Below are 15,169 nucleotides of genomic sequence, written 5' to 3'. Positions count from 1 at the left end.
TAGTAGGAATGTAAGATGGTACAATCACTTTGCAAAATAGGTAATTTTTTAAAAAGTTAAACATAAATTTACCATGGCTCAATAATTCTACTGTAGGTATATACCCCAAAACAATGAAAACCTATGTCCATATTGAGATTGGTATGTGACTGTTCATAGCAGCATTATTTGTAATGGCCAAAAAGTGAAAACCCACGTGTTCAACAACTGATGAATGGTCAACAAAATAATGGCCTATCCATCCATGGCTACCATTACAAAAAAGAGCCAACTACGGATATGTGCTACAACATGGACTAATCTCAGAAACTATGCTAAGTAAAAGAAGTCAAACACAGAAGAACACATATCATACAGTTCTAGTTCTATAAAATGTCCAGAAAAGGCAAGCCTATGGAGATAGAAAGTTGACTAGTGGTTGCCTGGGCTGGAGGTAGGCATGGGGAGTGACTTCAAATAGGCATATGATCTTTCTGGAATGACAGAAATTTTCTAAAATTAGACTCTGGTGATGGTCACACAACTCTGTAAATTAACTAAAAGTTATTAAATTGTACATCAAAGGAAAATGAATTTTATGGTAATGATTTAAAAAAATTTATAAGGTGGGGCACCTGGGTAGCTCAGTGGGTTAAAGCCTCTGCCTTTGGCTCAGGTCATGATCCCAGGGTCCTGGGATCAAGCCCCACATCGAGTTCTTGCCTGGGGGAGCTTGCTTCCTCCTCTCTCTCTGCCTGCCTCTCTGCCTACTTGTGATCTCTGTCTATCAAATAAATAAATACAATTAAAAAAATCTATAAGGTATCTATTCATATTTTATAGATGAGAAATATGAGGACCAGAGATGCTCCACAATCTACCCAGAGTAATGAAGCTAGTAAAGGGCATTGTGGTAATGGTTGTATAATTCTGTGAATAAATGAAACCCCTTTTATTTATTTATTTATTTATTTATTACTTTATATGGGTGAACTGTATGGTGAATTATATCTGTGTGACATATGTGAATTCTGTAAGTCTTACCAAAAAAATGGACTAAGGAATATGTGAACTCCATTGTAAATGTGGACTTTATTTGGATTCTGATTCAAATAAATTGGGTGTAAAAACAAAATAAAATATATTTACAGGACAGTTGGAAAAAATTGGGAGTGAGCGAACAGATTTATTTTGAGTCACTGACTTTCTTAATTCCTCAATTTACTAAGAATAATAGTATACTAGGGAGGTTGTTTGGCAAAGTGGTTCATTTCCATATACCATAACAACACTGAGATTAAAATCTTCTGAAATATGGTTCAAATATATAAAATCTTCTGAAATATGGTTCAAATATATCAAAATCTATAAAATACCCACATGCAAACATTCTATTTACACATTTTTTTACCTGAACACCTAGATATCTGCCAGATATCTGTCACACAGATTTAAAAAGTAATGACATTTTTCAATTTAAGAATGTTTACTAGATGGGTGTTCTCTTAAGGACAAGTATATTTTATATATATATTTATATATATATATATATGTATTTTTTTCTTTTTAAGAGAGAGAGAGAACGTGTGTTTGTGTGTGTGTGTGTGCGCGTGCGTGTGCACGTGAGTGGGGGGCTGTGGGGCAGAAGGAGAGGGAGAGAGAGAATCTTAAGCAAGCTCCATACCCAGCACGGAGTCCCGCAAGAGCATCAATCTCAGGACCCTGAGATCATGACTTGGGCTGAAATCAAGAATCGGATCCTGAACCAACTGAGCCACACAGGGGCCCCACGAGGATATTTGAAGATATGTTTCATAGCTTATGATTTCCTGCATGCAAATATGTTCTAAATGTAAATTATTTTGTTTTGAGTATTTTATGAGTAAAAAAGAGTCCAGATTTAGCTGGTAGACAAAAATAAGACGTGGACATTTATATCAAGCATTTTAGAATATATTTTCTTAGTCAACAGATGCTCATCTGACTGTCTTCTCCTAAGGGAGCAAATATAACTGAATTACCATTCCTTTATTAGTCTTCATGAAAGGAAAATCCACTCCACAATAAAGAACCATGTCAAAAGACAATAGTAAAATGCTTGCCTTCTTTTTTCTTAAAATTTTAACCTTGTATTTATAGATGTTAAATGGCAATTTGTTAATAGAAACAAAAAAGAACAACAGAATGTTTTTACTTCTTGATGACCACTCAAAGCAAAAATAAAATCTTTCTTACCATCCTGTTGATCCGTACAAAGTCTTCAGGTTTTTTTGCCCAAGGAGGAAGACCAACATCATTTACTACAACTTCATCTTCTCTGACTCCGAGATTGTATCCATTACTGTTGACAAACATCTCCGGTAGATAATAGAACTCTGGAATTAGTTCCTGCCAGGAATAAAAATGTGGCATGTTAAACCACTTTAAAAATGAGTTGAAGTAAACTATTATAACTTGTTAACTATGAACTGGATTAAATACTTTCTTTACTAAAATTCAATATTTTATTACCTAATTCTATTCTTCATTTGATTTTCTTTACATAAGAGGAAGAGAAGGAAGAGAGGAGAAGGAAAGAGAAAACAAATATTTTTCTTGAACATTTTATTTGATAGTTTATGTTTATAAGACTTTCAATCTTATCTTGCCAGAACTGGTTAAGAGAAATGGGTTACAGGACCCGGAGTAGTTCACAATATCATTCTTAAACAAATATGTAAAGCTATACCTACAAGTCTATGCCACTCACCAAACTTTTCTGAATATTATTAAGGAAAAATCCAATTAAAAAAAAAGTTGCTGCCACTATTGGTTAGAAATAATGTCATACCTTTTACTTTTATTTTTGATCACAAGGGCAATTACAATACATGATTTTTATAAAAAGATTCATAGTTTTATTTCATAATTTGCCAAAATTACTTTTGTACCTATCAGTAAACACAATGAAGAGATGACATACAGTGTGAGACTAATTTCTAAATATGTAACACAGCACCTGAATGGTATTGGTTTTTAATAAACTGGATGCAAAGACAACTTGTGTTACTTGGATACAGAGATGGCATAAACAACTTGATTCAAGGCAAAGTTCTGTTTGACACACAATGTCTAACATGAGGCTTCTGCTTCTGTGGAATAAATATGGTATAGAAATGAGCTGTTTTTATGACCCTTTTTGTTGTCCCTTTTTTTTTTTAAAGCAACTGGAAGAAAATGAAAACAAAAACCCACTATAGTTTTTATGTATACCATCTATACAATAATTTAAAAAACCCAACAACAATCTTCTCAAATAGCAAGATGAGGATTAAATTAACTTTAAATTATATTGTGAAAAGCATAAGATCATTTATTTGTGTCATGATCAATGTGGATAATGTAGTGCCTGAAATTCAACTCTCGCTTGGGTCTTCTCAAGAAATTCACAGAAAAATTAAAACAAAAAACAAAAAATACCACCAAACACTGATGTCTTCAAATAAATCAAATTATTAACTTTCAAAGAAAAGCGTACACAAAACCTTTCTCTCTATGGGTTCTCCTGCTAAAACCAACATTTGTCCGTGATAGCATAAGTGGGTGTTTATCTTTCTAATATTCTATGAGAATTTGGTTATTATCCATTCTGATGATGATAAATGTGAACCATAAAAAAAATAATAAAGTTTGAGTACAGGGCACTGTGACAGGTATGAAGAAGAACGAACAAGAGATGGTTTTATTTCAAGGAATTTATAATCTTGTCCACAGGGTAAATGCATAAACAGATGGTTATACTACATAATAATAATAGCTTGAAAGAAGTATGAACCAAGAACAAGGGAATGCAGAGCAGAAGGCAGGGAACTCGGGGCAAGTCTGGAAAGACTTCACTGGAGACCAGATATTTGAATTCAACTATGCCTGAAGATAAAGGCGGGGGGAAGGGGCAAGGGGACCATCAGGGAGTATTACCAGGAAGTGGTAAGGACTGAGTATGAGTAGAGTATAGGATATACTGGGGGATAAAGGTCAAGATGGGGGAAATGGGCTGGTAAGTGTTATATGGAAGAGGTGATGAAAGAAACTTCATGACAAGCTAAGCTGTTTGGATTTTATATTACTGGACAAATTTATTTTATACCAAGACTTTGAGTGTCAACATAAAGGATGGACTGGAGAGGAGAGACTGGGTGTCTATGTGTATGCAGGGAGAAGAGGAACCAGAAGCAGTAAGGGCAACGGGAGGGAAGGGGGAGAAGGGCAAGTGCAAGTGACAGTAATGGGACATGTTGTGGGACTTTACCAAGGAGGACAACCTGCAACAGAGGTGGGGATGGGTGTACAAAGAACAGACGGAATTAGGTGGCTCACACTGTGTGATACTCATTCATTAACAACAAACTATGTATAAGACATCGAGGCCATAACAGAGTGTGGGAAAGGAGAATTATGGTGAGATTAATACAAACTCATGTAAATTTTCGGTGACATGTATGTATAAGGGGAAAATGAGAAAGTGCTGAAAGAAAAACCAATAGGTAAACCAACACCCTTATTTACAAATCATGATATAGTTTAGTGGGTGGGCAAGGCAGGAGCTAAAGACTGCTTCAGAAATATTCTATCAGCAGTGACTATAACAAGCTGATTTCTGGGCTGGGTAAGCGCAATGGTGTATAGTATATTGCTTTGAAGGAGCAATTTGGTAAAGGCGTGTGTGGTCACAGACTAGAAGGTAGAAGTAAAGCATCATTCCAGCTCTCATTGATCTGTATGCAATCAGAAGTACGTAACTGTTATGATGTGATGTTTCTGTTCCTCTAAAATTCAAATGTTGAGGGTGCCTGGGTGGCTCGGGTTGGTTAAGCCTCTGCCATCAGCTCAGGTCATGATCCCAGGGTCCTGGGATTGAGTCCTGCATCAGGTCACCTGCTCAGTGGGGGGTATGCTTCTTCCCCCTCCTCCATCCTCCCGGCTTGCGATCTCTCTTTCAGTATCTCTCCCTCCCTCTCTCTCTGATAAACAAATAAAAAATAAAAAATTGGGTCACCTGGGTGGCTCAGAGGGTTGAGCCTCTGCCTTCGGCTCAGGTCATGATCTCAGGGTCTTGGGACAGAGCCCCGCATTGGGCTCTCTGCTCACCGGGGAACCTGCTTCCCTTCCTCTCTCTCTCTGCCTGCCTCTCTGCCTACTTGTGATCTTTGTCTGTCAAATAAATAAATAAAATCTTTAAAAAAAAATAAAATAAAAATAAAAAAATAAAAAATTAATTCAAATGTTGTAACTCTATCTTCTATGATGGTATTAGGAGGTGGGTCATTGGAAGTTAATTCGAATTAGATGAGGTCATGAAGGTGGAGCCATCTCGAATGAGATTAGTGTCCTTACAGGAGGGAGTCCACTTCTGCCACGTGAGACACAGCTAGACAATGGCCGTCTGTGAACCAGGAAGCAGACGCTCACCAGACATCGAACCTGACCATGTGGGCAACCTTAGTTTTGGACCTCCAGTCTCTACAACTGTGGGAAATAAATTCTGTTGTTTAGAAGCTTCCTCATTTATGGTAAAATATAGATGCCTAAGCTGACCAAGACAATATTTATTCACTTATTATTTCAGTGCATTAAGAGAAAACATAATTTTCTTTTGATCTTATTCTCATGGTTTGGGAAAGCATGAACAATTACTAAAAGATGTAGAGAAAGGTAAAGAATATCACTGTTTGCCCATTACCCATTCTTTATGTGACACAGCATGACAACAGCATTCCAAATGGTCCGGAAGGTGGGAAAGAATGTAAGCTCACAGAGTCGCTCTTTGTGGAGTGCGATTTATATGTCGTAGGCTAACAGGAGTCAGGGATTTCCCTTCCTGCCTTTTATCAGTTATTTGTGTTCATGTCCCATCTCTAGAACTAGATTGTCTAAGCTTCCTGGAGGGCACACAGAGAGATATAGCCACAAGGATAAAGCAATATAGATTTATTTTTTATTTAAACAGCTCAAAGAGTCTTAATTTATCTTCGACTATCTTGGTGCTTTATAATGTTTTCCAAATATATTATTTTCCATTCTTCCCTATGGCAAAGGGTCACATAAACTATATGGTTATTATTAACCTACTTACCACCATAATACTATTTTCCTAAATGTCATTAAATTAGATTCAGAAAGGGAACAAAGCCCTAGGATTTTACATTAACACCGATTTGGGTAAAAGCAGATTTTCAAGCCTGATTTTGTGAGGCTTATATTTTGTTGAACTCTCATAGTTCTTGGTGTTATAATTTGTATGCAGCAGGTACTCATTAAATATTAAGTTATTGATGATATTAGGTAAAGTTATTTTAATATAACTAGAAATCCCTTGGGGCAATATGCAGATGGTTGGGAAAATGCCTCAAGATCGGAAAAAAACCAATGAAGGACTTTATTAAATAAAAGAAAAAGGATGAACCCCATCATAAAATTTGTACCCTTTGAGGGGAAATGTTCGCAGTTTAAAAAAAAATGTTATCTTGCTTATCCTAGTTAGGTATAAAAGGTTTAATAGTGTAAAAGAGTTCACTTTAAAATACAGAAAAAGTTGGTTTTAAAGTTGCTGACGAAGTTGTACCCAAACTGCAGAAGTGGAAGAAACAAGACCTACTTTTTTTCAATTCAAACTCTCTAGCATAAGAAGGGGCTAAAAGCTGGTGGCCACTAAGGAGGAAAAGGAAGGCTAAGGAAGGTCACGCCTGATGATTACCTAGAAAGGTAGGAGGAAAAGTAAGGAGTTCAGCAGGAGGAACATTCTGGAAGGCTTTAATCAAGGCCAGTTACATGAAAAAGTAGCGTGACTAGGGTCTTCAGGATGATCCCTTGGTAAAGGCTGTGCTCTCTACTCCAGTCCGTCTGGGCAGCCATACTACGCTCACTAATCAGGGTGTTGATTAAGATGCTGGAAAAAGCTGTTAGACGCCTGATGTTTGAAGGGCTGAAGAAATGCTTTCAGATTTCTAATAGAGGGAACAGTCACAAACAGACACTTTTTTTTAAGGCAAATATAAAGAAATTCCTGAAGTTCAGCTTAACTGCAAGGTCCCTAAAAACTTCAAAAGACCAGAACCATGTGGGACTAAAGCTGTCTGCATGCTGAATCCTGAGCTGGGGAAGTTTTTGTTTTGTTTTGTTTTTTTCTTTTTCTTTTTCTGAAGGGGAAGGAACCGGTAAAATCACACAGTCTAGGGAGAAGCTGTTAAAGCAGTAGAGTGGGTGTAAATTTTAATTTTAATGCCTCAGTTTATTTTAAATCTTTAAAATTAAAAGATTAGAAGTTCTTGTTTCAAATAGCATTTTAAAATTTAATGCTGGCATATAAATACAGGACATTAGTATATCATTTATATTCATATTTATATAATTTAAAAGATTTGCTTATTTAAAAAAAGAAAAACCTCATGAATAAGTGAGTTTCATCTGGGATATTTAACTGTGAAGTCCAAGAAGATGACAATTACTCTATCTGTGCTCTAAGACAAGGAATGAGCTGAAATGTTACCTCTGGTCATTCAATCTTAAAACAGTACATAGAATTTATTTGTATCTTTTTAAAAATTTTATGTTATTTTGCATTTTATGTTTTTATTTATTTAATTTATTATTTTTATTATTTGTATCTTATGTTATGTCTTTGCACTGTTGTAAAGTGCTTTATATGGATTTTCTTAGTCATCACAAAAATTTTGTGAGGTAGGTATTCTCATTCTTCCCACTTTCTAGACATGAACACTGAGGCAGAGAGAACGTTAAGTAATTTGCTAATGACTACACTGGAAATAGGTGGTAAAGCCCCAAATCAAAACTGATTGCTTTAAATCCAGGGTCTCTGCTCTTATAGTCTCTCTTTTGCCTTCTGAAGAAGCGAGCCTATCATTCTGTATGACTTCATTCTGTTTTGGTTTCCTGCATAGCAACTATAATATATAATAATATAATATTATATATTCAATATATTCATATTCAATATTCATAAATCAATAGTCAATATATTCTTATCCATGAAATATACTATATATATAATATGTTATATATATATATTAGGCTCCTGTGTCACACTATACTGGAAATCTCATGACAATAGAGATCATTGTTTTGCTCACTGGTTCACACCACTCACTAGCTAGCAATGGTGTCTAGTACAAAAGAGATGCTCAATACAAATGTTTGAGATACAAAAAAAAAAAAAAGAAGAATCAATTACTGCTGTGTGTTTATCATCTCCTGAGTTTCAGGTATGAAATAGTAATAAAAACAATACTGAAGGCCACGGTTTTCAAGCTGTGTTAGATTAAGCAGAGGTCCTTCAGGTGAGTGGTTAGTTGAAGGTAAGAGGGAGGCAGGGCAGGGAGGCAGTTTTGGGATGGTCTCTTCTTCTACCAGGAAGAGCTATTTTATGTGCATCAGCATTAAATAGATATTAAACCTGGACTTTTTGCCAGCTTGGGCAAGATTTTTTTTTTAATAAAGATTTATTTATTTATTTTAGAGAAAGAGAGATTCCACGGTGCTGCAAATCAAATGTGGCCACAGGGTAAAAGGCGTGGCTATAAACCTCTTTATAAGGGCTCGGCAAAATTTAAGGTGGTGGTTTTAGAAACACTCAGCCACACAAAGGGATTCTGAGAATCCTAAGGGCATTGTAAACAGCATCTTAACTCATAGTCAGAAACAGAGGGGATCCTAACAAAAGGATTTTTTGGTGCACGTTTTTTCTCATAATGAACTATAATTTGATACATAGAAAGTCCACAAAATTTTAAAGGAGGTTAAAAGATGCCTTGGCCCCAACTTTCGATGATCAGGAAGCATTTGGAGAAAGCCACTCAGCTGCAGACAAGGGCTATTTTTTATGGAGAGGAAAGCTGATCCAGAGGGCAAAGCCAAGGTCTCAGAGGACCTGACCCCAGAGTCCAGGAAACTGGCAACAGGTGCCTGGCTGTAATTACCAAGAACCAGACGCTGTTCTGGACCTTCCACATCCCCTCCTTTGGAGTGGTCTGTTGAGGTTTACCTGGCTCACCACCCTATGCCGAGTGTACATGGGACCGCTAGGTTGCCTTTCCAGGTTCCAGGTGTCCAAATCAGAAATTTCTGCATCGTATCTGTATCTGGACCTGATACAGACCATGAGATACTAGATTTTGACCCTGATACAGTAATGTGGCTAACAAGTTGAGTATATTTTGCATCTAAGAGGAACGTGAATTGTGACCAGAGAAGGGGCTTTAGGAGACTATTTCCAAAGAGGGCCACCAACACGCCTCTAACCTCCATGTCCTATTGAAATGTGACTTTGCTGCTCAGCTCACTGGGAGGCAGAGTTCATTGCTCCCCTTCCTTAATTTGGGCTGGTCCTGTGACTTGTTTTGACCAACAAAATGCTGTTTTTCTCAAGTTTAGGCATTCAGCACCTTTGCAGTTTTTGTTTTGTTTTGTTTTAAACCTCTTATTAGCAAGCCACTGTGAAGAGAGTGTGATTTTCTTAGAAAGACTATTCAGAGAGAGAGTGCCAGCCAGGCTCCCGCAGTTCCAGCCATCCTTACTGAGGCAAAGGATAAGTGAGTGAGGTCACCTTGAATCCTCCAGACCCAGACAGGCCCCCCCAGTTGTCCCCAGGTGGATCAGAGTTGAGCTGTACCTGATGAACCTTACTCTGATTGCAGAATCCTAGGGAAAGAAACAGCTGTATTTTTTAAGCCCCTAGGGTTTGAGGTGGTTTGTTACACAGCAAAAAATGACTAAAGGAACACTTGATTGATCAGTGATTCCGAGCTAGTCCGAGGGGCTGGATGTGATGATACGGTCATGCAAAAGAATTAAAGCAGCATGCCAAGCAATGAAAAGGCACTACCAATAACTAAAGAGACCTTGGTGCTAGTTTTGGCTTCCTTCTTACCTACTGTGTGAACTTAGGCAGGCCACTTAATACCTGTGGATCTCCTTTACAAAACGAGAGCAATGATAGCTATCTCACAGGGCTGTTCTGAAGACTACCAAGTAAATGACCAAAAAGCATGTTTAAAAACTATTGAGAACCACTCCAAAAAACATGCATGCTCCTCTTGTAACTGGGAAGCATGCTCCTTCAGAAGGCACTTCAGAGACCAACTTGTCTACTTCATGTAAGAGCTCTCCTGCTTACTCTATTCCCACTGATAGATTTCTGTTAATTAGCTTCCCTTTAAGCAAACAGTCCAAGTAGTTTAAGGTTTCCTAAATGAAAAACAGTGCGGAAAGACACCAAATACTATCAAAGAAATGGCAAGATGAATATTATAACAGGCATTTTCTGTCCGTAAATGTGATTTCTGGTTTATTTTAACAGCTATACTAAAACCCTACGGTACAGTTAATAGTGCTATATGCGTTCTGTCAATAATAAGAAAATATCTTCAAACACAATTTCTAATTTACAAGCTTATGACAAGTTCAAGCTGCTGAGAAATTGGACTTGAAAGTATGTCTTAGAGTGATAGAAGACCACTATTAACACTATCATAATTGTATACCTATTGCATCAAATCTGACATTTCAGTTTAATATATTTTGCTGAGAGAGCATACCATTTTATGGCTTCCTAGTGAAATCAAATCCAACCCAGACGTTTTCACTTTTCTAATATAATTCACTGCAAGGTTTTAAAGCTGCCATCTCTTTTCTTCCTTTTTTTCAAAAGATTGATGCCCTGGCATTCGTTAATTCCACAAGAGCTCATAATGGGTCAATGAGTCAGTGGCGAGCACCTCCATTAACTGTATTAATTTACACTATGTCACCTTAATGACATTTTGTCACAGCTACCTTTCCTGACATCTACATAGCTATTCAAAAGTAATATAACAACTTTTGAAGGCATTAAGGAATCGTAGTGTGAGAACTCCAGTGAGTTGAATGTCATGGTTACCAAGACTACACGAGAGGAGAGAAATAAAAAAGAAAATAAAAATAAAGTAAAAAACTAACAAGTCTGACTTAACTCAGGGGACCTGGCTCCCGAAAGGTCACTTCACCAACACTCCGTCTCTGCCCAGCTTGTATGCATTACCACAGGAAGAGACTGAGGTTAATGAAGACAGACAGAATGAAACCAATCACTCCATTCTAGTTCTTTCTTATACGATTATCTAAGCTAGGAGATATATGGCAGACGTACTTTTCTTCATAAATGGAAACTCATTTCCTTAAAATGATATCCAATGCTTTATTTAACAGCTTGGGGATAAGAAATCAAAAGCTTAGGTTTTAACACACGGTTAGCAAAACTATTATTACTCTTGGTAACATATTCTTCCCTGCTAAATCGAGTATTATTTCAGACGGAAAAAATATCATGGGTTTTAATCAATATATTTAAATGTGAATTTAGAAAGTCTCAATTTACTACCAGTATTACCAAAAAACCTCTTTAACCTTTCCTTAATGAGAACCCTCAAATTCTGATGCCATACATGGAAAGACAGACACATTTGGACACATAGGCACACAGATACACACAACACAGAGGAAAGAAGACTGAGAAACCATACTTGTAATGCAGTTTGATGCGATTTCAAAGATCTTTTTCAAATCAATAAGAAAAAGATATTTGACCCAACTGAAAAATGGGAAAAAATATGACTAAGTTTAGGGGTCAATTATTGAAATATGAAACATGAAAAATGCTCAACTTCACTCACAATTAATGACATGCAAGCCCAAACAAAGACAACTCTATTTTCACTCACCAGATTAGCAAAAATTCCACTATTTATTATAACAATGATGAGGGGGGCGTGGGGAAGGAAGCATCTTCACACATGCTCTAGGGAGTGAATTATCATCTTTGGGAATAATGGTTTGGCAATATCTTTCCAAATTAAAAATGTATATAGCCATTTAGCCATTAATAGAAATTATCCTTTACACGTATACGCAAAGTTCATCAAGATCACGTGCAAGGGTGTCTACTGCAGCCTTGTGTTGAACAGGAACAATCGCAGAGAAAGACAAACTACCCATAAATAGGAGATTGTTTACATAAATTATCGTGTATGCGTGCAGTGTGCAGCCTTGAAAAAGAACGGGTCTACAAGGAAAGATATTCACAATATGTTATCATAAAATATGAAAGAGAACTGAATATGGGGGAAGAAAATCCCTGCAATGTCAAGCTGGGGAATGAGCTTCTTATGAACTAATTAAGTTCGGGGGTGGGGGAATAAGTCCTGTTTGTATTCGGCACAGCTGCTTGAAGATAAAAAATAAAAAACCTCCCCATCTAGCGACAGCCACATTGGTCTTTGTCTTTGATGATGTGACTCCCAGGAACCAAAGGAACACAACTGGTAACAACATGCAAGCGTTGCTTGAAAGTACCAGAACAGGAAAACTCTGGGAGAAATCCTAGCAGTTGTAGAGGGAAAAGCCTGATAGGAAAATATTGATCATTGGAGACTGACCTGCACCTTGGTGAGATATTTTTGGTGATGAGAAGCATCAATAAAGTTCTCAGTCTAGAAAGTAAAGTGTAACATTGTATTTACTCACATAAATTAGAATGATTAACTCTGATCTGTGTGTGGGTTTGTGTGGGTTTGTGAGGGTAGGTCTTTGAATTAAGCTGAAAAGCCCATTTTCTTTTTTGTGATGATGTCTGATAAGAGTGAGCAAGCATTTTCATTTGATATAATTTGGTACAATGTGGATACTGCTCTGAATTAAGATATGAATAACCTTAAATATGACAGGAAGCCTTAAAATATAGATAATAATATTTAATTCAAACACAAAATACTTATTAAGTGCTTTTTATGAACATTAGGCTAATTCTAGAAGCTTCTGGACTCCTCATTTTCTGTGTAAATTCTGAGTGTGTTACAAAAGAAAAAATGGACTCTCCCTGATTTCACTGGAAAGGAGTCAGTTTAAATGACAGTTCGCGGATGCTTTAGAGTTTAGAGTTCCTCAGCGAAGTTATAAGGCTGCTGGGAGAAAACTGTATGCCTTCAGAGTTTAGTATAGTAAGGATGCATGTTAAATTATCTTATTGTCAAATATGAATATGTTATATGCACAAATTAATATTCATTTATGCAAACTTTGATAGTAATCGGACAAAATACATGAAGAAGCCACACGGATCAATTTTGTTTGTTTTCTGCTTTCAAAAAGAACTGAACAAAGTTGTATTCAATCAGTTTTCTTACACTTCAGTAACACTGTGATTGCCTTTAAAAATGTTTGCAATAGATAAACACAAATATGAAAATGATAATTTTGACTCTAATTCACTGCCTTTTGTTGGATTAAGACCCTAAATGGAGTAACTCCGTAATATTTTTATATTTAATAATATGAATGGCAGTGACAGGGAAAAAACTGCCTTGAAGAAAGAGGCTTTAGGAACACGTATACGTGGTGCAATAACCTGATCAGATCAAGTATCAGAGAATAAATGAGAAAAAGGAGAGAACAAATGTATGTTACTGTTTTGAATAGAACCTTTTTTAAGAAACAAAAGCCCATATAAACGAATAACAAACATTAGTATCTAACAATAGTTAAATAGTACCAACTGTAAAATTACTCAGCGCTCTGGATGTTCCTGGGTATTGTGTATGTGTTGGTTTAATCTAATGTGTATTGTTGCATGGTATCCCCAGACACAGTCAAGTAAAAGCTAAGGCCGTACAGAAAAGCCTACATTTTAAATGGGTCTTGTCATTAATGCTTTATTAATTGCCCCAGGCTACGTAAACCCAAAGCTGGGCAAGCTATAACAATATGACACATTAAGGTCAAATCCAATTCCTGCTGTGTTTTATGGAATGGGCCAAATATTGAGTTAACAGCAGGAAAGGCAATTTATGGCCTTTTCTTTCCATCTCCAGATTATTCGATCTAAATTAGATAGGAATTTTTTGAAATTACGAAAACACCTTAACTGAATAATATAAATGAATTCTGAATCATTTTCTGTGATGCTCAAAATTATTTCCTCTAGTTTCCTTTTAGGTTAGATGTACCACATGCTTTTAAAATACAATGGAACAAAACTGTCTTATACATATAATTAAATTTTTAAAAATCAAGATTTCTGCATATTTTGAAATTAAATTACTATTATTGAATAAAGGAACCCACCTTTACATCAGAAGTATCTCTCTGACTAGTTCTCCAAGATCTTGCAACCGACGAGAAGGTTCGATCTGGATGGTCAAACTTTCCATCATTTGCATTGAGGAAGAAGGTTGTGAAAGGTTCCTAAGAGAAAAGAGGAAGAAGAATCAGGAATTTGACCCTCCTGAAGGCAGCTGCCTTTTTCCACTGAAAATATGATGGTCTTTGAAACCCCCGTGAGGTAGAACAGTGCAGGGTCCTGGAAAGATGCCTATGTTGAGGAGTCAGGGGGTGACTGACTGGGCCTGACTGGGCTACTGAGGGCCATTTTGCTTCTTGGGCTTTTATCTTCTGATCGGTAAGATGATGGCGTTCTAGTGCTCTAATGATTTAATGATGAATGATTTTGAATTATTATCAGTTTGTAAGTCAGATGTTCTTTCTCATAACTAAGGCCATACGTAATGTATTAATACCGCCGAAGAATATCACTCTGGCACTGATCACTGCACTGTGGAATTGGGTAGGGAATGGCCATCTTCTATTACCTATGAAAATCTATTAAAAGTACATGTACCACATCATGGTCTGATGATCTTTTTAAAATGCAAAGTTCTGCTGAAAATCTTTCAGTAGTTCTTCAGAGCTCTTCAGAGAAATTCTAAATCACTCAACTTGTCTTAAAAGATCCTGAATGATCTGGAAACTTACCTGTCACCTTCCCTTCTCCACATTCGCAGGTCGTGACACACTGCTCTCACTTTCTGTCCTTTGTAGGGGATGTTCCCTCTGCCTGGTACCAATTTATCCCTTCCCTTTACCATCCTTGCTTGGCTAAGTTCTTTCTATCCTTTATGTCTCAGCCAGAACTATCCTTTATGCCCCAGCCAAGATGTCACTTTTCTCCTGAAAGATTTTCCTTGATTTGCCAAGCTCTCCAGTATGCTCAAATACAACCTATATTTTCTAAATATATCACTACAACACTTGTCACACTGTTTTGTAAGTGATTTGTAACTTGTCTATCTCTGCCCCCACCACACAGAAACCTGTCATGCTCACTGTT

General features: G+C 36.8%; 1 protein-coding gene across 10 annotated transcripts in view; it reads right to left on the bottom strand.

Annotated features, from left to right (window-relative positions):
• The window catches only part of NBEA (neurobeachin), a 667,980-nt gene that overhangs the window by 53,166 nt on the left and 599,645 nt on the right, over nucleotides 1–15,169 (bottom strand). For all 10 annotated transcript variants that reach the window (XM_044249587.1, XM_044249579.1, XM_044249580.1 and 7 more), the window contains 2 exons: nucleotides 14,128–14,247; nucleotides 2,215–2,367 (listed from right to left, as the gene is read on the bottom strand). In XM_044249587.1, the coding sequence (XP_044105522.1) occupies nucleotides 2,215–2,367; nucleotides 14,128–14,247 (273 nt within the window). The remainder of the gene's footprint in view (nucleotides 1–2,214; nucleotides 2,368–14,127; nucleotides 14,248–15,169) is intronic.

Source organism: Neovison vison, chromosome 5 (assembly GCF_020171115.1).
Source record: "Neovison vison isolate M4711 chromosome 5, ASM_NN_V1, whole genome shotgun sequence".
In the NCBI taxonomy this organism is placed as follows: Eukaryota; Metazoa; Chordata; class Mammalia; order Carnivora; family Mustelidae; genus Neogale; species Neogale vison.
Note: the sequence above shows the minus strand (reverse complement) of the source record. Positions and strands in the feature narration are given on the sequence as shown.